The 23,829-nt window shown below is 34.8% G+C and overlaps 2 protein-coding genes across 5 annotated transcripts in view; both read left to right on the forward strand.

Moving 5' to 3' along the window:
- LOC107073768 (uncharacterized) overlaps positions 1–23,829 on the forward strand; it is a 62,165-nt gene that overhangs the window by 31,351 nt on the left and 6,985 nt on the right. The window contains exons 3-4 of one of the 4 annotated variants that reach the window (XM_089178485.1): positions 16,408–16,711; positions 16,868–17,795. The exons of the other annotated variants lie outside the window; for them this stretch is intronic. Of the exons in view, the coding sequence (XP_089034611.1) occupies positions 16,587–16,711; positions 16,868–17,312 (570 nt within the window). The 5' untranslated portion in view covers positions 16,408–16,586 and the 3' untranslated portion in view covers positions 17,313–17,795. Of the gene's footprint in view, positions 1–16,407; positions 16,712–16,867; positions 17,796–23,829 lie in introns of those variants that run through there. 4 annotated transcript variants of the gene reach the window in all.
- On the forward strand, positions 6,764–7,618 carry LOC107073560 (uncharacterized). Its single transcript, XM_015334253.2, has one exon. The coding sequence runs from the start codon at positions 6,764–6,766 to the stop codon at positions 7,616–7,618; it is 855 nt and encodes a 284-aa protein (XP_015189739.2).

Genomic DNA, 23,829 nt, shown 5'->3' on the forward strand with positions numbered 1-23,829 from the left:
GCGATAAACCGTTCTAGTGTATTATTTCTGTAATTAAAATTGAAGTTACCCGGATATTGCTGACATTTTTCTACAAACAGAACATTACCTTTTTCATTTGACTCACACTCGAAACTCCCACCTGAAAAGGTGCTGGCACCTTGACTACCTCCTTGGCCATTTCTTCGGCCACCACGAATACTAAACCTGCCTCTCTTTGCTCCACGACGACCTAGGATCAAGCTTGCGCTCATCTTCAGATTTAGACCTACCCTCGTGCTTACGCTTTTGACTAAATTGACCTTTAAATCCAGCTGTCTTTGAGGCATCCATTATTACATTTGTTGCTTGCGAACCTCTTAATTCTTTATCAGACATCTCTAACGACGAGTCATTTTGTAACGACCTGCTTGAGTCATGCTGGCTTCGACCAACATCCACTCTGACCGTATTACCTTGTGCGTCTGATAATACTGGCAGAATCAAACTTTGATCTTCAGTGTTCATCTGGTCAATATTTACTGACAAGCCGTTTTCGCTGTCATCTTCAAGCAAGAAATCATGTTTTTCTGCAGTGAGCCGTGCAACTTGGCTTTGACTACCAACTTCCTGGAGCGAGGCTCTCGACAAATAAACTAATTGTCGAAATTTCACTAAAAAAATACGTATTCAATTAATTTGGTGCACCTTTTAGTTTTGTTTAAACCAAGTTTCAAACAAGTTTATGAATCGATTCCAACTTTTATTATTATCATTATTTTGTATTTAAACAGCTACACATCTAAAATGTGCCTGCTTTTACTATTTTTTTTTTTTTTTTTTTTAATAAATAAACGCGCTATGCTCTCTCTCTTGTGTCGTGTGATATAATTTTGATGTTTGTTTGAAACGTATATGTGCCCTACTCTGTCCTTTATCTTTCCTTTCTTTCTTCCTCTCTTACTCTCCCTCGTGTGTAAACAAACAGCGTCTTCAAGTTCGAACACGTCTAAGCATTCGTATCTATAATACCTGTTCATTGTTCTAGAAATATTTATATGACGCAATTTTCAATATTTTTGTTTTTATACTGTAAATGGCATTAAAGATTTACTGCCACGAGATTCACCTTATTTTAAATTTATTTCCCCCCCCCCCTTTTTTTTAATTTAACATTTTGACCGGAAACCCTTTTTGTTTTGTATAAATTTTTTTTTTTTTTTCAACGAATTGTAACACGGTTTTTGGAGAGAGAAGAAAGAATAAAGATTTACGAGAGCTCAGAGTTTTGCACACCTTTTCTACTACCTTTTTTTATATATATATTTTACTATTATTTATTTTTTTTTCAAACAAACTTTCGATAAAAAACAGTTATCAAATATGTACTTACTTTCATCTAGACTAGCTAGTTGCCCTTGACTACCCTGCTCTTTTGTCTCAACCATGTTCGCGTTTTCATTGTTCTTGCCACCTTCTATTGTTCTTTGCGTATTTTTATCTCCTCGTGCCAAAGCTGTACAGATATGTGGATTTCTGTCGGTATATTTTTTTTTCCCCTCTGTTTTTTTGGCTGCTTCTAATATAGTTAAAGCTGAGATTTTAGCAGGAGTTTACTTCCTTTGCTTACTCAATGGAACACTGGTGCAAGTACACACACGTGCGAACCGGCGATAACTAGGTTAGATTTCTATCTTATAAAATTCACTATTAAACTAATTAACTCTCGTTCACTTGCGCAGTGTAAGCGTGTCTGGGGCTCATAATCTGTTAAGGTATGGCTGATAAAAAAGACAACGCAGAGTTAATATGAAAAAGTAAGATTTATTATAAGAAACGGTGGAAAAGAATGAACTGTTAAACAAGCCTAGAGCTAGACCGGATACAGAATAAAGAGAGGGCGTACCAGCGCCCTGTACTAAGGGACTGTGCGGCCCGTAGGATAAGTAGGGGTAAGGAGTAGGGGAGGCAGAGTGAGAAGACATAACGTCTCTTATGTACGCTATTCTTAGCAGTAATTGTAATAAATTATTCCATCCGGTTTTATTTGCACTTAAAGTAAGAAACATAGTAGGTCTTCCCAATTGTCGAATCATCGCAAAAAGATCTGTTTTTCGTTCGTTCCAATACCAAACTGAATTAGGTTTTGATCGTAGAAAAGCTAAATTACTTTCGATGCAATTATTAATATACTCGTCTGATTCAATCTGCTGCCGTGTAATATTAGTATTTTTTCCCACATGCTTGAATGCAATAGTAAGTGAGTCAAGAACTCTTATTCTCATTATTTTCCTAGCAACGTATAATAAATGATACGGAGTAATTCCACGCCGGTCTGATCTCCGTAATTCACTAGTCGCTATTGTGAATAGTGTTGCATTTATTCAGTCTCTGAATGTTCGGAAATAGCCTAAATAAATCGATGGGAAAGAAAGTTCTTCAGCATGTTCATCAAAAATAATACTTCGTGAAAGATTATACTGTCCAGGTGCAATCCGTAAATATTCGTCATTATTCCACATCAGAGTCTGTTGTGGTGCTGTTTGACATTCTTCGATCGGTATATCTTTACTTACGTCTTCTCGATGAATTTCATCAATGTTATGATCGTACTTGATAAAACTTTCATCTACTTTAATATCGTAGAATTCATAAAGTGGAGTTTGAATAAAGTACTGAAATCTGCACGAATTGTTATTTTATTAACCATTCTCTCTATGTAGCTTAATTTGTGAATTTTTTTTTCTTGATATTACGTTAATGCCTTGGTCATATTCAATATTGCGAGATAAATGTCTCACCATATTATCCACCTCGACTGGTACATTAATAATTTGACCATAAAATTCGTATTAGCCGTGGATGTGTCTTAAGGTAGTACCTACCCCCCCTGTGAAGACCGAAATTTCAATGCTTTTTCATGAATTTTTTTGAATAGAAAAACAAAATGCGATCGTTTTGAAATTTTAACATGTTTCTATCAGTATCCTAAACTATACAAAAAAATTTTTTTAACCTAATTTGGACAATATTTGTCCCTTTTTTTTAACGTCAAATTAGAGTCCCCCAATTTAATTTGCGGAAGCACAGAGCCTTTGTAGACGTCTGAAACAAAAAAACTAAAAATACCTATTATTCTTTAGGCTTAATAATAGACATGATACCAACAATATGTATATTTTTTTCAAATAAAAACAAAATGACGGACGTGTGAAAAAAAATTTTCAAAATCAGTGCTGTTTCTTACCTTTAAATATATTCTCTTTTTCTTATATATTCTCTATAGCTCGAGAGTCTCGCGCGCATCTGTGACAGCATGATAGATTTTGGAAAATATCTCCAAAAGTAAGCTAGATAAAGCGATTTTTTATTAATTATGTTTTGTAGACAATTTTATTTGCTACAAAAAAGGTCCAGTACTAAAATATTTTAACTCCCTTACTTTTCGAGATATATAAAAAAATATATGATTACTCTCTTACCTGGTACTTTTATTAAGTTTCATCACTGAGACTTTTTTGATGACTGTTTAAAGTTAGAAGCTTGTAACTGAAAGAGGGCTGAGTTAAATATAGACTAAGATGAAAATACATTTAAAAAATACATTTTTTTTTACATTTTTATTTTTATTTTTAATAATTAAATAAGTAACTGTACAATTACCTCCGAGATATTAAGTTAATAATAGTGGAAATCTATATCTTTTCTTCGTAATAGTCATTAAAGCCTACTTCTTCTCCGTCATCGTCTGGAATGTAATTAGCTTCTTCAGGTTCGGATTCCAAATGTACATTAGCATCATTAATTTCCTCAATTGTTTCGGTAATGATAGGTTTATTAATACAAGTGCCTTCATCCACACAATTTGCACAGATGTAAGTACAGTGAACACCGGCTTTTCTGCATGAACATAGATTATTTTCACATTTAGTTTTGGTACATCTGCATAATATCTGAAAAATTTTAGAACGTTAATTGTGAGTGCAGATTTACTTTAAAAACTAATATGTAGAATGATATTTTAATATCGCCCTTTCGCTACGGGGCGGATCTTCGCCGCGGTACTCCCGCAGTACGGCGCGCTACACCGAAACAGTGCACGGTGCACGCAACCGATCGTAGCGGTCGCATCAACGCCTTATTGTAACCTGCGTTCTTGGCTGGTACTTTCGACGAAAAAACTTGTTTTAAAACTGAGTATTTATAATTTATTAACATGCGCACTTTTATTTACTGAGATCAAATGATATTACACAATATAATAATATTATACAACATGATATAAGCGTATGATTAGAATTGATTTTAATAATGATACTGCGTGTGGTATTTTTCAAAACATGGTGTTGCGCATAGGCCAACATCACAAATCTTACATTGATATCGCGATTCCCTCCTCTTATCATTTTTAGTACAGACTACACACTTTTGCAACGGGTTCTTAGATTTGTAAGCACTAACGTAATACGCACAGACCGTTCGAGCCGGTGTCGTAAGACTTATGATCGAGGCATTTGGTTTATTATTGAAGCCCATAAAAAACAAATGATGCAAAACGAAAGACTTACGCGGCATGTCTAGAGTGAGATACTCTGTGCATAACAACTACAGGCGCTTATCATATATACAATTACGCGACATCTTTAGCGGGAGCGACTATAGCCGCTCGTAGTATCTCAGCGGCATCACATGGAAAGCGACTATAGTCGCCCGTAGTATCTGAGTGGCATCACATGGAGAGCGACTATAGTCGCTCGTAGTAGCAAAAGGGTTAATCTCTGTGACTAAAAGGCTTATAACTTTTTCGTCTAAGAATAGCGAAAGCACTTCACTTGCGTTAATATCAGACGGCAAATCCATCAGAAGCCCACTTTTTCCGATAAACGGAAATGACTGTTGCCTGTTAGCGAATTTGTTCCACTGTACACTATCCAATGAATTATCAACAAAGTTCAGTTCTTCTTCTTCGTTTACAGCAAGTCCTTCCAACATGACGTCAAGAAAGAGAAATTAAATTATTTTCTATATCTTTTGCAGATGATACGTTTGTTAATTTTATTTTATTGAGTTTTGATTTTAAGTAAAGGTCGCCGATTCCATCTATTACTATGTCAGCTGACTTGTTTTTATTTGCACTTTCAATTACTTCGCCTGTGCAATATTTAAAATTACTTAAAAACAAACTCTTGTTAATTATATGCTCAGTAGCACCTGAATCTGCAATAAACGAAATATTATTTACATTATTCGTACATTTAAAATTCCCACCTGTTTGACGTGCTTGTCGCTTTTGTTTATTTCGTTCCTTTGGTGAAGCTGCTTGCTTTTCGGACGGCTTCTGATTGGTTTTGGTATATCTTCTGGACTTACCATTAAAGTATCCTTTGAAAGTCGAACCTTTTCTAAAAGCACCTCTACCTCTCGCTCGACCCCAACCACGATCACATCTGTAGTCAGACCTTTCTGAATTTGGACAGATTGCTTCATTTTTTGTATTAGTATTTGTATTGTGATCAGTTTTGGTCTTACAAAAATAACAAAACCATTCACCAGTTTCTTCTAAAGGACACTGTTTGACGTAGTAACCCGTTTTATCGCATCTATGACATTTGTCATGATGCGATTTAAACAGTTTTGCTCGGTTTGCGCTCGCACCCTGCTCCTGAGAAGTTTCTGACTTCTTCTCAGCTTCCAGTTCCAGTAAATGAGACCTCAACGCAACCAGAGTCATTGATTTCTCTGTTATTTATCGATGCTATAGTTGTGCAGTTCGGGCTTCTGGAATTGTATTACAGACAGCTTGATAAAAGGCTGACCTTTTTTCTTCATCTGTAAGAGGTACTGCGTTATCACAGCTTTCGTATTCAACAATGGTATTGTCGAATTTATTCCAGAACTTATTAATACTCTCCTTGGGTTGCAGCCTCATCTGGTATAACTTCGTTCTAACTGAAGTGTGTGTGACATTATTTTCTACCCTTTTTGCTTCCTTTAAACATTTATTACCATGGTTGGGTCTGTGATTGTTCAGTGATTGAGAAACCAGCACTGTTGCCACTCGATTGAGTTGCTGTGGTAATCGTTTGATTTGCCACAGTGTTTGACAGAGTTATTGATGTACTCGTCTGCACTACAGTAATATTTGACTGCCTCAAGACTGAAGGTGTACCTTTTAACATTGTTGGGCTTTCAGATACTTCCGGGCCCTTTATAAACAGAACTATTCTAGTTAGGATTTTTATTTTACGATTAATTAAATAAACGTAACTTTTAATAAATAACTTCTAATAAATAACTTCTAATAAAAAACTTTTCATCTCTAAAAGTACGCCACGCCACGTCACCTTCCTGTATTCGAACGGTCGACTAGAAAACGAAGATGCCGTGACGTCATAATCGTATATCGAGTTTCTTAACGCTGGTGGACGCGCGCGTAGACATGTCGGATTTAGAAAAACATATATACCTCCGCGAGTCTCTTACCGGTAGAGCGCTTCAGACGATCGCGACATATGCACCAACCGGGAAGAATTATAAGAACGCGTGGGAAATTTTATTGAAAACTTTCGACCGGCGACGCATACTCCTGGCACGGGCCATTGACACCTTCGTAGACACTCCATGGCCGAAAAACATGTCAATAGAAGAGATGACACGGCTTGCGGGTGACTTGCGGGCCCATGCAGATACCATTACTTCTTTCAATATACCACACGCACAGATGGTCCGCATTGGCGAACGCATTCTACCCCGTGACCTTCGACAAGAATGAGACTAACAGTTAGATGCGGATAATTATCCGACCATGAATCAGATTTGCGACTTTGTGAACGAGTACATACTCCGTAGCGTCGCGTCGTCGAATATTCCATCGACATCGAGAAACGAGCCTCACGCAAAACGTAGACATACTGAGACGATGACTTTACGGCCACGAAAGCGACAGGAGACACATATAACACGTACGTTTCTTCACTCTATTAACGATACCATAACTCGAACGACAGGCGTTATCGAGATAACCATTCGATCACTAGACAATAAATATAGACGAAACCTTTCGCTACTCATTGTCCCTAAGATAACCGATCAGGTGCCCAGCGAAATCTTTCCACGAGAACTCGTTAAAATTCCGTTCGGTCGAAAACTGGCAGATCCCCAGTTCCATTTGCCACGACCGGTTGACATCTTGATAGGTTCCGGAGCAACGCTCGCACTCATGTCAATAGGGCAATTTTCTTTGTCACAAGGACGTGGTGATTTGATACTACAGAAAACGCGATTAGGTTGGGTGGTTGCCGGTGGAATTGAATCTGACGGTCATACAGGAAACCATGCATTCTTGGCGACGACCGAATCAAGGGAACAATTAGAAAAATTTTGGTTATTAGAAGACGAGAATATAACGCGATCGAAATCGGTACACGAAACAGCATGCGAAAATCATTATATCCAAAATACCAAGCGCGACGAATCGGGACGATATATTGTGCGTCTATCCTTCCGCGAAGAGGGACACGATTACAGTCACCTACACAGTATAGCCCTACGTCGGTTCCATAATCTCTGGAAGAAGTTACACGCGAACACCGAACTCCGCATGGAATATGAACGGATTATGCAGGAATACATCGATTTAGGACACATGTCGATCGTCTAAGACGAACCCATAAGAGGTTGCTATCTTCCCTACCACGCGGTCATTAGATCAGCCAGCATGACAACAAAAGTACGGGTCGTATTCGATGCCTCCGCGAAAAATGATAAGAGACTTTCTCTCAACGACACCTTATTAGTCGGACCCACAATCCAAGACACTTTAGTAGAACATTTGTTACGATTCTGAACGTATCGGTACGTATTGACGGCGGATATCGAGAAAATGTATCGACAAATATGGATTCATCCGGACGATCGCCAGTATCAACGAATATTTTGGTAACATAACGAACAGATTCGCACCTTCGAACTCAATACGGTGACATTCGGAATAGCCTCAGCACCTTTTCTTGCCATACGAACCATAAAACAACTCGCGAAAGATGAAAGAACGAATTATCTGCTCGGAGCCGAAATACTAAACCGTGATCTATACGTTGATGACCTCATTACAAGAGCGGATAATATTGAAACCCTTGGAAGGATAGGCGATCAAACTATCGAAATATTGAAACGAGGCGGTATTAACATACGATAATGGACGTCTAACTTCCGACCGGTACTCGAAAATTTAGACATAAAGAACGTCGACGTCGAACTCTGCTCTGGGGAAAATCCTGTTTTAAAGACACTCGGTATTTAATGGAACGCCCATCATGATTATCTAATCTATTCCGTCGCGCCAGTAGACACTCGCGAAAGAATTACCAAACGACGAATTCTATCCGAAGTAGCAAAGATCTTCGATCCACTCGGACTGTTAGGACCCGTCATTTTAACAGCCAGAGTCTTCATCCAAGACTGCCGGAAAACACACGTCGACTGGGACGAATCGGTGCCCAGCGCATTACATGCCTTTTAGATAACGTTCGCGGAACAATTGACATTAATTGATAATTTAACGATAGAAAGACGCATTATACTCGATGACCCGATCGACGTGCAATTACACGGTTTCTGCGACGCGAGTCAATCTGATTACGGCGGCTGCTTATATGTAAGATCGCGAGATAAATTCGGTAACACACGCGTACGTCTACTTTGCGCTAAAAGTCGCATGGCTCCTCTTAAGGACACCACCATACCACGTTTAGAATTATGTGAACATACACCCAGGAGAAGATGATATAGTACGAGTAGTCACCGTGAAAACGATTCACGGAGTTGTCAAACGAAATGTGACAACTATTTGTCCATTGTTAAACCATCATTAATTTTCTTGCGTTGTATCTTTTATAATTAATTTTCTTGTACGTACAAGACAGATAGATCGCCTGGCCAGCGATTCACTGAATAAAGTAAGCAGCTCGTGCTGTAAGCGATATATCGAAAAAGTTAAGCAGCTCGTGCTGTAAGCGATATATCGAAAAAGTTAAGCAGCTCGTGCTGCAAGCGATATATCAAATATGTTAAGCGACTTGTGTCACAAATATTGTAAAATTGATATTAACCCTTTCGGCCCGAGCGGTGACTATAGTCACCCAACGCCCAACGCTCGCTCTGTACGAGCGGTGACTATAGTCACCCAACATTTGACGCTCGTTTGCCGCGGCTGCTCGGTCAGCGGGGACGGCGCGACGCAGAATGCGTCCGGACCGAAAGGGTTAACGAATATAACACACACTATGAATGTATTGATTGTTACACTCTCAACGGGGGGAGTATGTAAGATCCGAAATGATCGTACGGTAATTAGCTATAGTTAAATCGCGCGCGTCCGATTCTATCGATTTAAACTATAGATCGATAGTCATTGCGAGCATCGATACTAGCGACTATCGAAACGTTCTTCCAGTTACCTCCACCTCTCGCATCCCCACTTCTCATACCCTAGTGCATATGCCCTGCTGGGCCAGTACAAAGGGGCATTCTTTCTATTCCATGACCGGACGCCTACGACGATACATCTTCAACATCTAAGGATTATAGAAGCCATATTGGACAAAAGATTTAAGAATTCACAAAGGACAACGAAGAGAGTATCCTAATCTTTAAGACTTGTGAAAGTAAGCCCATTCAACATCACAACCCTTAAGGTTGTGAGCGCTATACTCGAGGAGTGCGAGGAGTATGAGAAGTGATTCACTCGTAAAATATAGTTTCCCACGTGGCGACGCCACGTGATAGACTTATCATTGTATTCTACTAACATCATCCCGGGTTTTAATGCCAACCAGGCTTTTTCCCTGACGAGCCACTAAAACTTCGCATCTTTTTTATTGGCTCAATCACATGTTTTATTTTACACCTAAACCTAACCTTTTATTCTCCACTTCATAGCATATACCAAATTGCCAGAGGACTCTTAGTTGAGGAATTTAGGCCATAACACTGTCCACCACGCATTTTTTGCAAGTGACGCGTACTGATATGCGGTATTTGAAATCAAAGTAGTTTGAAAATTATTTAAGTGTCAATTAAATCTTGGGGTAACAATTTTATTTAACGATTTTACATATTGTTTATACAAAATACCAATATATCCCGATAATTCTTAGGTTTGTTTATGGTTTTATAGCTCTCCTAAACTTCCCCTTTAGCTTCTGAATAGATTTTTCATTTCTAGAAAATAAAATATAACGAATAGAACTAAATACTAGCTTTTTTCCTACACTATATAGATAAATAAACGAAAAAAAACGCGTTGCTAAGGTCAATATGGGAGATCTCCCCGATCGGTCGGGCACCAATATACATTGAAACGGGGAGATCTCCCCGATCGGTCGGGCACCGATCTACATTGAAACGGGGAGATCTCCCCGAGTAGTCGGCTAAGTATTAAGAGAATATTAAGAAATCTAACCTGTTAAGATTGAATCCTTTTCAACAATATATGTAAGGATGAGGGAAAAATGAGGGATAAAAAGTGTATGTGCGTGTGTATGCAGGAACATTTTGGAAAGTATCTATAAGAATCAAGTAAATGCCTTTATTTGGTGCGTGCAGCAATTGAATGTGAATATGAATATGAATATGGATGCGCATGCAATAGCGTCGCGACTGAAAGAAAGCGTTCATCGTATTTGAAATACTACATCATCAGATAATATTGCTTTGTGCATTATGAATGCTTCTAAGTCTGCGAATATTCTCGGTCAGGAAGTATCGAAAGATCCAGTCTTTATCTTATCCGAAATGGTCTGAAGATTTCGATAAAAAACATAGGGAGTTGCGATTACCAATAATAGGTATATAAAAGCGACGAACTCTCACACTTATAAATATGATTTTGTTAAAAGTGTGTTACATGTATATATGTTACCGCTAAAGCTCAAAAATCGTTTATGTACAAATTACTAATCTAATCTGTAGATTAATGGATATGCTCTTTTAAAGTGCGGAATCAAAAGTTTTCTGCATTTTACTATCTTACATCTTGCTATTTAATGAAGAACAAACAATAATTTTTATATCGCACTAATAAGCATAATATTATCATATGTTTTGTAAATATATTTCTTTAATTGTTATAATATTTTAAATCATTTAATTCTTCTTATTATAGTTTTTTAATTGATTAGTGATCGATTCTGTAAATTAATTTGTTGATTGTATTAAACTTGATCTTTTAGATATCGAAAAATAAATAAATAATATTATATTAATTTATACAATTACAAAAACATTGCTGTTGTTCCAGCAAAAATCTTATTTTCACTTTAACGAGTAACTAGTAGGTAATATGTAGATTATCTGAATATTTAACCGTTTATCCAGGAGGTAAGCTTATCACGTAATATACACCTAATTTAAGCGGTCCTTTTTATACACATGGATTTCTTTTTACTCGAAAAATTATTTTTATTGTAACGTTCTAGACCATTTTCTGTTTTTATCTAATATGCTCGAAAGTTTCGTAATCGAAGGTCAGGAATTGTTAGCTTTATTATTGTTAGTTCCTAAGCCAGTGAGCTTCATGGATGTTGGTATTAGTATCCAATAAGGAACAAAGTTCGCATATCCTAAAAACGATTCGTTGTTGATGGGAAATAACCGGTTCAGGGAGTAGGGACAAGCATAGGTTTATAAATAAGATCAGAAAGCGAAGCGTGCCACTTCATTCGTTGGTAGGTCTGTAATTCTTTTATATTAAATCTGTGAAATTTTTAATCAAGATTAATCAATGATGTAAAAGTATAAATTTACCGATAATCAAATTTGAGATAATATATTTTAGTAAAATTAAATATTACTCGCGACTAGTATTATTTTATTATTGGTTATTGAAAATGTGTGTGTGCTAGAGGTCCAATCCACGAGAACTAATACATTGCATACGGCATTTTATTATTTCATGGCCCACATATTTTATGGTGCTCTTTTGCGTAAATTAATATTACTCAATTCAAGAATATTGCTATAATCATCAAGTTTATTTTCATTAAAAGTAATATTTAGTATTTAAAGCTATTTTCCTTACAAATTATAATATACAATTTTTGAAATAATCAAATGCTGAACAACAATAAACAATTTTATAAGGTACGGTATAAAATATATATAGTAACCCTCCTATAACACGGTAGATGGGTTCCTAGAAAATTCCGTGTTGTGTAAAACCGTTTTGTATGAGACTTTTGTTTTTAGGCTGAGGAGATAAAAAAAATTTTTTCCGCAACACTGTATCTTTAAGACGGCAAGCCTCTTCGCAGCTGTAGAAATACAGTTTTGGACAAAGTTTTTTTGAAAGAAAACTGTGTTATAGGATACCGTGTTACAGGAGGGCTACCAGTATATCAAATAGTAATATATATATAAGACCAAAATAGAAGTGTTTCAAAAAGAATGTTCAAGAATAGCACGAGAGGTGTTGTTCTGAAAAAAATTTATTACTACATTAACTTTATTTTCCTATATACAATATTTACAAAAACGAACAATTTAATATTACCTAAAAAAAACAACGAAAATTATATCTATTCCTCACTTTTCACACTTACTTTCTTAGTCTATTAAATCTTTCGTCTTTAATTTTTTCTCGTGGCGTTGTATGACTGTGGAACGTGTTACGAAACAGACCCTCCATCCCAGACGAGTCCCCATGTGTGGGCTATTAAATCTATTTGTCTTATTTAAATATTCAATCTGGTCTATACACGTAACGTCTTTTCTACTACCTTCTTATTTATAAAATTTCGCGTAATTCAAACGAAAGAAAGTACACTTTCTTTACATATATATAGTAGATATATATAATTATAATAATTATAATTTTTCCATCTGATTTTTACGCTCTCGAAATGTCGACATTAATTTATTTTAAACGGAATATACACGCAATATGATTCAATTTTAATTTCTTATCTTAGCTACCTCTTCTTCACCCCCTTTATCGTCTGTTGTCATTTTTTTCATTATCTTTTTTCTTAACTTTCCTTTTCTTTGAAGTTCACACTCCATGTTATGATCGTTTTGTTGTTTTCGGTTATGCCAGTGGTTCTTAACCTTTTCGAAGTCACTGAACATTTTTGATTAGAAGGAAAATTTGCGGAACACCAAAATCATTAAGACGATTAAGATAATAAAACTAAGAAAAAAATGTGCGTAAACTTCTAACTTTTATTAATATTGAAAGTTATAGATTATACATTATACATAACATGTTATAATACAACATATTTAACATTTAATTATAAGTATTATAAAAGTAATAGATAAATATAAAAATAGAAAATAAAAAAAGAAAACATTAATTTAAAAATAATATATTAGTAAAAGTTTTAACTTTTAACTCTTTTCTAAAATTGTAATTCGTTAATTTTAGTGCTATATCTTAGCTCGTTGATTTTTGCAAATTTTAACAATATATCTACTAATAAGGTATAATATACACTAGAACTTTCATAAAATTTCGCGGAACATTGATTAAGAACCACTGCGGTTAAGCACACACACGCGCGCACGAACACACACTTTTTCATAATTTGTACTCACGCTATGACAAGGTGACAAAAGAAAGAAAAACATTTCTTGTAGCTTTACTCTTCTGTTTTATATACGCACATTTTCGTAAGACACGAAACTATGATTCATCCTATTTATTCTTGAATTTATTTTATCATTACAATTCTTTAGGTTTTTATTTTTTGATCAAGACTTTCATATCTTGATCATAAATTTGCCACTATATTTTGTCATACTTTTATACGCGGTCAAATATTTTTACAAAAGTTCAAATTCTGAACCGAATTAAACTTACAAGACGACATTGCGGATGTCTCATCACGGATTTTCCACCAAAAACTTTCCCCACAAAAAATCGAATACTAATCGTCGAAGTGAGAAGCAAGAACACGGTATATTTACGCTACAACGCCACTTGATAAAAGTTTATGTTTAAAAAAACATAAGATAAATATAAGAAGAAGCGATATTTTAAAAGTTCCTTTCTTCAAAATTGACTAGGCATTTTGTGGAAATACTTTACCACGAGAATACCTAAAAATAAAAATAAAAATTATCTTATTTTGGACGAGGACGTAGTAAATGTCATTATCATTTAAAAATATTGGTACACTTGTAAACTACTAACCTTTAAAATACTAGGTATTCGTATATCTATATATACATTCAAGATGTGGCTAGAAACTACGGAGACAGCCGAAATAAAATTGAATAATCTGAATAATGATAATAATAAATGATCTGAATAATAAATAAACGCGGTCGGTCAGAAAACGGAGCTATAAAACGAAGCTATGAAACGGCTGGAATACTAAATAATGAGAGAAAAAGAGATTAACATATAGGATTGAGCCTGCGAGAGAATGAGACGGAATATAGCTATACTGTTTTTCCTATTCTCGGTCTCCTCTTTATACTGTGCTTCGTAGTTATCGCTCCTAGTTGTATATGTGTGTGTTTGTGTGCGATTGCATACTACAAATTTGTAGGTAGGAGCGATAGAAGGGTAGAAGAATAAACAGAGATAAGCACGTAGGTATGCGACAAAAGTATAAGGTCCAAACGAACCGACGGTCGAAATAAAGAAAGAAGGTGCGTTGTCTGTTTTCACTTCTAACATGTGTGATCTGCACACATAATTTTTCTTTCTCTCTTTTAATCAAGGATCTAATCTTGATGGCAACTTTAATATTATCAGACTGTTGCGTAGCACGCAACGCAAGGCATGAGTTGCAGTGTGTTGTGGAAGTGTTCTGTGAATAGCGTCGTTCGACAAAGCATCGATGCACAGTAGTGTTTTACCTATTCTTGGATTTCTTTAAGCCTCACTAAAACACAAGTCCTTTCATTAGAGAACACAGTGGAGTGGGAGAACGCTGCTCCTATTGGTCAGTCAAGTTGGGGAAGGGAGGTCCGAGGACCCATTCTGGGTATAAAAGGGTGCTAGAATCTAAGCCTGGGACTTCGATATAACTCACGATTCACATCACATCCCTTGCAAGAAGAAGAAGAAGAAGAAGAAGACAGAGGAGACGAAGAAGCAGCGGTATATACGCATTAGCGGAATATACGCAGCGGCGGCGGTGGCAGCAGCGGTATATACGCGTCAAACGTTATACTCGCATTCATCAGCTCCAGTTGTTCCAGTCGCGGTATATACGCATCAGCGTTATACTCGCACTCATCAGCTCCAGTTGTTCCAGTCGCGGTATATACGCATCAGCGTTATACTCGCACTCATCAGCTCCAGTTGTTCCAGTAGCAGTATACACGCTTTAGCGTTATATTTGCATTATTAATAAACAACTATTGGGTTATAGGGGATATTAAAAAATACTCTTTCTTATAACACAATTTTCTCTTTATTTTATATGATAAGGTAGAAGCACGTCTTTACTCAATCAGCAGTAGAAAAGGAATAAACGAACAATAGAAAAATATTTCGTCGCCAAGCACTTAAGATGCAGCTGCACTTTGGTAGGGATAAAGAAAACAAAGATTAAGAAGGAACGCCCATCGATAGAACAAAACACTCTGTGTCCCACACTAGATATCGGATATTATTTATATACATAAAAGTATCGATTGCATTTTGTAGATATGGTAATTATAAACGCAGAATAAAGAATACTGCGTAGAATTCAACACGCCCCCTCAAAATTCAATCGATTAAATGTTTACATTAAGTCGCTTTTATGTCGTTTTAAATAATATTATACTATCAACAAATAAATGACCTAAGTAAAGACGAAACCTCCACTAAGTTTGACTCTACTTCTGGGAACAAATACATATGGTCCAATATTCATTGCTAAGGAGTGGGGAAACCCAGAAAAACACACTCAGACCACCTAAAACGATAAATGAATACATAATAAATGACTTTAAGTTTTCTATCCATATAACTACTTCAGTCCCATTTCATCTCTGAATTCCAGGAATTTGACGGCTGGCAGTGACTTAGTTAAAGTGTCTGCTACTTGGTTACCTGTAGGAATAAATCCGAGTTTTATTACACCTTTTTCAACTTGTTCTCTTGTGAAATGGTACTTGATATCTATATGTTTCGATCGTCTGTGATTGCCTGGATTATTTGCTATACTGATACAGCCCATGTTATCCTCGTATATTACAATCGGTTCGGAAATATGTATATTAATACTAAACGCTAATGATTTTATCCAGAGGGCCTCTTTCACGGCTTCGAAGAGAGCCATATGTTTCGCCTCTGTAGACGAAGTAGCTACCGATGCTTGTCTTTTCGTATTCCAACTGATGGTACATTGTTCGTATAACTTAAATAAATATCCAGTTGTACTTCTCCGATCCGTTTGTTCACTACCTCCCCAATCAGAATCAACATAACCACTCAATATGTTCTTATAGGGATTGAGAAAGATGACTTTGACGGCACCTGCTGGGAAAAATGTAAAGCAAAGTGATGGCAAGTGCTATACAAAATAATAGCAAATTCATTAAATTAATTATTTTTTTAATCTGATTGAAGTAAATTTTGGTAATGTCTTCTTCAAAAATATCTTGTTGTATCCGTGGATGTATCCAATATGCCATATAAAAACAAAAACCAAAATTTAAGAGTTAAATTTTATCGTTTCCCTGCAAGTACTCTGAATTCAGAGTGGATAATCCATAAACGTGAACGATGGATAAATGCAGTGAAAAACTATGTGTAAGTAAATTATTTTAATAAAAAAAATAAATTAATCACGATCAAATTTAAAAAGCTAAGTAGTATAAAATAGAATATTAAACTATATAATGATTATTTTATAAAATAAATGAAATAGTACCAGGGAAAAGTAAAATTAAAAAAATTTTTTTTTAGGAAATATCCAACTGATTGGGAGCCAACTAAAAACACTCGAATTTGTAGTGCTCATTTTATAAATAATCAGAAGTCTGAACATCCTCGGCATCCTTCATACACACCAACAATTTTTCCTGGTAAAGTAAATATAAAAAACTCAACTCAATCAGTTGAACGTTTCGAACGATTACGACAAAGGAATTTACGGAGTGAAATGAATATCTTTAATAATAAAAATAATAATAACAATAATAGTAATAATAATATAAGTGAAATTGAAATTGAAGATGATAATAATTGGATAGATGTTGAAACACAAAGTGTAGAAGATCATTGTGCATTTGATGATACTCCAAAAAAAACAACTCTTAGTATTACATGTCAAACTGATGAAATTGTTGATGATATTGTTTTAGATGAACATAAATATTTTTTTGGTAATATTAGGTGGACCGGAAAATAATGTCGTTTCTACATATGTCAAATTTTGTATATTTTTATCAAAAACCGATTGATTTTTATCAATTTGATATTAAAAATTTGCATACTAGATGAAGAAAGGTTGTTCATAACAAAGTTGATTATATTATTGATTAAAAATATAAATTTGTTAGAAATTTATTCGTGTGAATGTAAGGTTAGAAAGCGACGTTACTTTCCGGTCCACCTAATATAAATTCTTGTGATGGTGTAAGTACTGCTGAAGTACAAGTAAACATTCCAATTAAAAGAACAGCTGAAAAAATTTGTTATGTTAATTTGCCGCCTTTACAAAAGAACGTTGAAGATGTTGGGTGTGATCCAATTGCTCCAGATTCTATTAAATCTGATTGTCCAGGTTTCCATGGAATTACTTCTATTCATGATGACCAATCCTTAAGCAGTTTAACCGGTGTTAATTTTTCAATATTTGCACTTTTATTGAATATGCTTCCTGACATAAAATCTACCAAAATAGATGAAAAAACAAAATTACTTATCACTTTGACAAAATTGAAGACTGGTCTGACATTTACAGCACTAGGAATACTATTCAGCATTCACAGAACTTCAGCACAAAAAATATTTATCAGGAACTTACAACAACTCAATATTTTATTGAAAAATTTTATAGTTTGGCCTTCGAGAGCTACTATACAAGCAACTCTACCAGAAGCTTTCAAAAAAAATTACCCTGCAACACGCGTGATTATCGATTGCACTGAAGTGTATACAGAACAACCGCCGGAAGTAAGACAGAAAGTTTTGATGTACTCGGACTATAAACATCATCAAACAGTGAAATTCTTGGTTGGGTGTGCTCCAAACGGATTGATAACTTTTGTATCTAAATGCTACGGTGGTCGTTCTAGTGACTGTTACATTACGAACGATTGTGGGATATTAGATTTAATAGAACCTGGTGACGTTGTTCTTGCTGATAAAGGTTTTCCTCAAATTCAAACCGAAGTTGAAAAAAAAAATGCTATCTTCATTATGCCTCCTTTTGAACATGATGGACAATTTACAGCTGAAGAAGTTAACAAAACCTATAATATTGCTTCAGTCAGAATTCATATTGAAAGAGTGAACCAAAGAATCAAAGATTTCAATATTTTTACAAAAATACCAATATCTTTACTTCCTCATGTTGATGAAATTGTTTTTGTAATCTGCAGTTTAATAAATATTTCCTACCCTATAATAAAACAATAATTTAAAAATAATAATATAAATACAAGTGTATGAAAATAAAACTTTATTTTAAGAATTTATATGATTTATGTAATTATTTTTTATCACATTTTTGTTCATACTTTTTATGTAACAATTAAATTACAATAAATATAAGAATTTTTAACATTTATAAACATTTGCAAAAGTCTCATCATAATAACAATAATAATAATAATAATAATAATAATAATAATAATAATAATAATAATAATAATAATAATAATAATAATAACAATAATAATAATAACAACAATAATAATAATAATAATATTAATAATAATAATAATAATAAAAATAATAATCTTAAATATTGCAGATAGAAAATGCATCTAGTTTTTTTTTCAGAATACATAGAAAATAATCTTTGGAGATAATGATGAAAATAAAATTTTTGCAGTGCAGTTATGACTTTGTTAAGAAATGCCTCATCTCGTTTAATAGTTATTAAAACACTACCCTTAGGTGAATAGATGAATAAATCACAAAAAGCAATGTTTGTGACGTACATTTGAAGCTGGATTTGAGTATAAATCGAGTGAGTTGTACTTAAGTGCAATCCATTTTCATCAAATTTTAAATATTGAACGTTGATTTCAAGTGATTCTTCATCGAAAATCGGTTTATTACGGCATGAATATGGGCATTTCACTTCAATCACTCTTTTCTGCCAAATATTTGGCCCATAAACTAGAATACTATCTGGACTACACGATATCCATGGCTGAGGAATATTAACAATGATACCAACCCTGACTACTTCCCAATTTGGTTGTAGTAATTTTTTATATTCTTTGAGAGCAACTTCTTCAGTTTTCTTTCCATAACTCATGGCAGAGGTTTCAACTTTACTAGGATTCACAAGCTCATCAATAATTTTTTCAACGTCAAAACGATTTCCTTTGACTTTGTGCCCATTGTTAGCAGTGATACGCAACTTTCTTTCCTCAAACCACTCAGATTTTTGAGACTGATCGATCGTTCTAATACTTATTGTTAATGCTTTATCTACATCACAGCAGACTTTATTTTGGTAAAAATCATGCCATTCTTTAAGCGTTTCACACTCAACACCATGCAAATTATTAACTAGTTGAAGAGAGAAAATGTCTAAAGTAACTTTTTTTGTTTTTTCTAATAAGTTATGTTTTTCTATCATCCGCTTAATTTCAACCAAGGTTTCAGCAGCAATAATTTCAACCTGATTTCTTTTTTCAAATTAAAGAATTTGAAATAAAGGTGAAAAAGGCACAAACTCCTTCAAGTTTTCAGTAGTAACATCAAAGGGAGTTAATTTTTCAGCTTCACTACATAAAGGAGGAGGTGAAAATAAAGTGGAAATTCGAGCCCCTTTGTCATAACCCAATAGCTGACGATGCGAGGGTTTACCCCATTCTTGTGATTGGCTAGTTTTACTAGCTGCAGAATCTGGTGAGTTAACGTAATGTATTGCGGCACATATATGTTTGCATTGCTGTGCCACTCCAGCTTTACAGGTGCAATTAGCACTGATAATATTTCGATTATTATCAAGCTGAAAATAATTTTTAAGTTACTGAAAGTTATTTAAACAATGTAATTAATATTAAAAATATAAATAATCTGTCGTTTTTTTACTTCATTAAAAATTGAAATAAAATTTACTTCTACACTTCGAAACTTTTAACCAGGTTTATATTTAGTTATAAATTTTGTGAATTTATGAACATTAAAAATAATTTTAAGAAAGCTTCAACGTAACCAGATTTATCATATTTTTAATATTGTATAAAATAATTGTAAAAATAATTAGTAACTAACATAAATTTTTATTTTGTACAAATCGGCAATTTTGGTTTGAGCTACAACTGAGCATGTTATTTTTTAATGTTTATTGGAATCTTCTGTTTCCACAACATTTACAACATGTCCTGACTCAAATAATTTTTTTCCTTTTATGTCATTTTGACCCTTAATAAGGGTATTTTTTACGGGCAAGAACCCGAATTTAATTATTTTTTGCATTCTTAATGTATAAATAATTAATACTAATTATCACAATGTTCATCACTAAGCTTTATATTTAGTACACTAGATCGCTCCACTTTCAGCAATAGTGCTGCCTCTACAGTTCTTTCTCAATCCCTATAGTCAGTTCTAGAGTGTAAGTTAATTTAATATCAGCTGATCCTTTAAGATATCTGAGAACTCTTTTGAGGTTTTGCCAAAGTTCTTTGTTATTTTTATTTGAGTACCGACTCAGGGTATTCACAGAAATACTCAAATCGGGTCTTGTACAAACCATTATGTACATCAAACATCCAATTAAATTTCGACAGGGTGCATCATATTTTTCATCCAAATTCAAAGCTAAATGATCTGATACAGTAGGAAGGGGTGTAATAACGGGCTTGCAATCTTGCATGTTAAACCTTTGAAGAATAGTTTTGATATATGAACTTTGATCTAATGTTATTTTTTTCTTTGATTCTCTCTACTTTAATTCCTAAAAATAATTTAATTTCATTTAAGTCTGTCATGCAAAATTTATTCATTAGATAATTCTTAAAAGCTCTCATTTTCTCTATCCCAGCAGTTACAATCACAAGATCATCCACATATAGTATCACATATATATTCTCCAATATATTCTTTTTATCCAAAATATAAATGCAACCATCTACTGGTGAATTTCGGTATCCTTTTTCTACAAGGGCTTTATCAAACATCTCGAACCAACATCTAGCAGATTGTTTTAGACCATATAAAGCTTTATTCAATTTGCATACTTGATTACTATTGCTTTTTACGCCTTCAGGAACCCTCATGTAAATTTCCTCTTTTAACACACCGTTCAAAAAAGCGGTTTTCACATCCATATGTTGAACTAATAAACCATGATGATTTGCAAAAGCAATGAGGAATCGAAAACTTGAAATTCTAGCAACTGGTGCAAAAGTTTCATTATAATCTATCGAATAATACTTTTGACTAAAACCTCGAGCAACAAGTCTAGCCTTGTATTTAATTGGATTCCCAAATTCATCATTTTTAACTGCAAATACCCACTTGCAATCGACAATGTTCTTATCTTTTGGCTTCGATACCAAATTCCAGGTTTTGTTCATAATAAGTGAATTTATTTCATCTGCAATAGCTTGTTTGTTCCCATTTTTCTTTATCATTTCTCGTCTTAATTTCTTCAAATGACATGGGAATTAAATAAACTATAGATTTTGTAGTCAACAGATAATCATTGTCAATCTCTATTTCATCATACGAGATAGGAGATCGTTGTTTGATCCTACCACTCCTTCTGGGTCCTATACTATCCTTAGATTTCGGTTCTACAGCTATATCTGTTTCAGGTATAATTTTACTTTTTATGGGATCTACTATTGCTTTCTCTTTCGACCTTACCATATCTGATTTCTCACTATCAGATTTATTTCTTTTACATACATCTGATTTCTCACTATCAGATTTATTTATCTCACCTCTCATTTCTACTGATTTTGGCATCACACTTGACGCATCAGTTTCATGTGAATCTTTTTCCGAATTCACTTCTTTCAGTACCGGTCGAAAGAAACCCTGACAATAGGCTAGTAACATTAACCAACAACAGTCGAAGATAAAAGCACTCAGTCTGTCTTGGATTCACTGTAAATATTCGCTCCAAGGCGTTTGATTTGAATAATTTGGGACATGCATCAACTGGTGAGCCTTGCTTGCGGGGTATCCATTGTTTTATTTGAGCCCATGTGAAATAGCGTGGTACTTGTGAATAGAGTAAAGTACGTGCAAAGGCACCAAAATCATGCGCACGATTACACAATTCAAAAAATTCAGTGAGTGTAGTTTTTGGTGGATTTATAGCACGATCAATCGCTGTCTCGTTCGTGAAATATACACGCTGACCGTTTTCAAGATGGACGGCTAACTGAACAACTGCTGGATCCCGTTCATAAATCGGAAAACCAAAGATACGCCAAGCAGCTTCATTGGAGCTGATGTACCAACCAATTTGGTAGAGCGTTATTTCATCGTTTTTATTCACTGGAGGAGCATTCACATTGGAATTTTCCACTCTAAACACAGCCATGTCACTGCCTTTATGGACATACTTGCAAATGTATTTGATGCTCTTCACAGAACTGCAGAACTCAACATTAATATGAGCATTGTATGTTTTACTCAGCAGGGGCGAATATGGCACGACCCAACGATTGTCAATGTCAATGTCTGTGTTGCTGATGTTTTTAATAAATGATTGTCCATCATTATCGGGATTTCTTCAACGATATATTGGATATCCGTCGACATTTGTGATTGTATCGTAAGTGAAATCTTTAGGGAAATTTTTTGTACATTTTCCATCTGCCATGCAAGGCGATGAACGATTAAAAGTACCGCATGGGCCATAAATCATGTTTGCTGTAGCAATATCAAACAGCAATTGATCAGTAGATGGAGCGGGAATTTCTGCAGAAATTATATTATCTATTTCTTCAGGACGGATTTTGTCAATTAACTAAACCAAAATGTGGGCATGAGGTAATCCTCGCTTTTGCCACTCAACCGAATACAGCCAGCAACGTGTGGGACCGAATACATGTAATTTAGTAATAAAATTTATTAAAGACTTCAGCTTTTGCCTAAACACACGTGCTGTAATGTCATGACGATGTATTGCATTTTGGCCAGGCAACAGCAAAGATGTATTCTCTGGCCATTTTGGATTACATGTGAACGTGATAAATATACACGGTCGCCCATATTCGCGCACGAAAGTCAGAGCATCCTGTATATACTCTTGCACATGACGTGGACTGCCTACGTACGATGATGGTAGAATGACAAAATTACCAATATCGGCGGCGTCGGCGTTGTTGACAATAGCGTCTCGCAAGTGAATGTACTCTTCCGCACGTAGCTTGAGTTGATTATTTCGTAAGTATCGTAATCGTTCGCCCTCTATCTTCGCGTACATGTCGACCATGAATTGTTGACAAAGCTCTCGACATCGTAGAATGACGTTGTCCAGCCCGCGTCTAATCATCAATCTATACGCATATTAATCCTTCAAACTAACGTTCTTGTTTGTTTCGGCTCCTGTAATAATATATTCATAAATATTAATTTAAATTAATAACGTTTAATAATTTAATTGTTTTGTTAAAAGTGTAATGATCAAATTCATAATTAATGAAGTACCTGATACGGGATCTCGTTTTTTAATATTTATGCTATATCCGTCTTGTCCCTTTCAGAAGATTAGCGGATAT

This window comes from Polistes dominula, unplaced genomic scaffold (assembly GCF_049000335.1).
Source record: "Polistes dominula isolate Pdom_NZ unplaced genomic scaffold, Pdom_raw_medaka contig_11, whole genome shotgun sequence".
Lineage (NCBI taxonomy): Eukaryota > Metazoa > Arthropoda > Insecta > Hymenoptera > Vespidae > Polistes > Polistes dominula.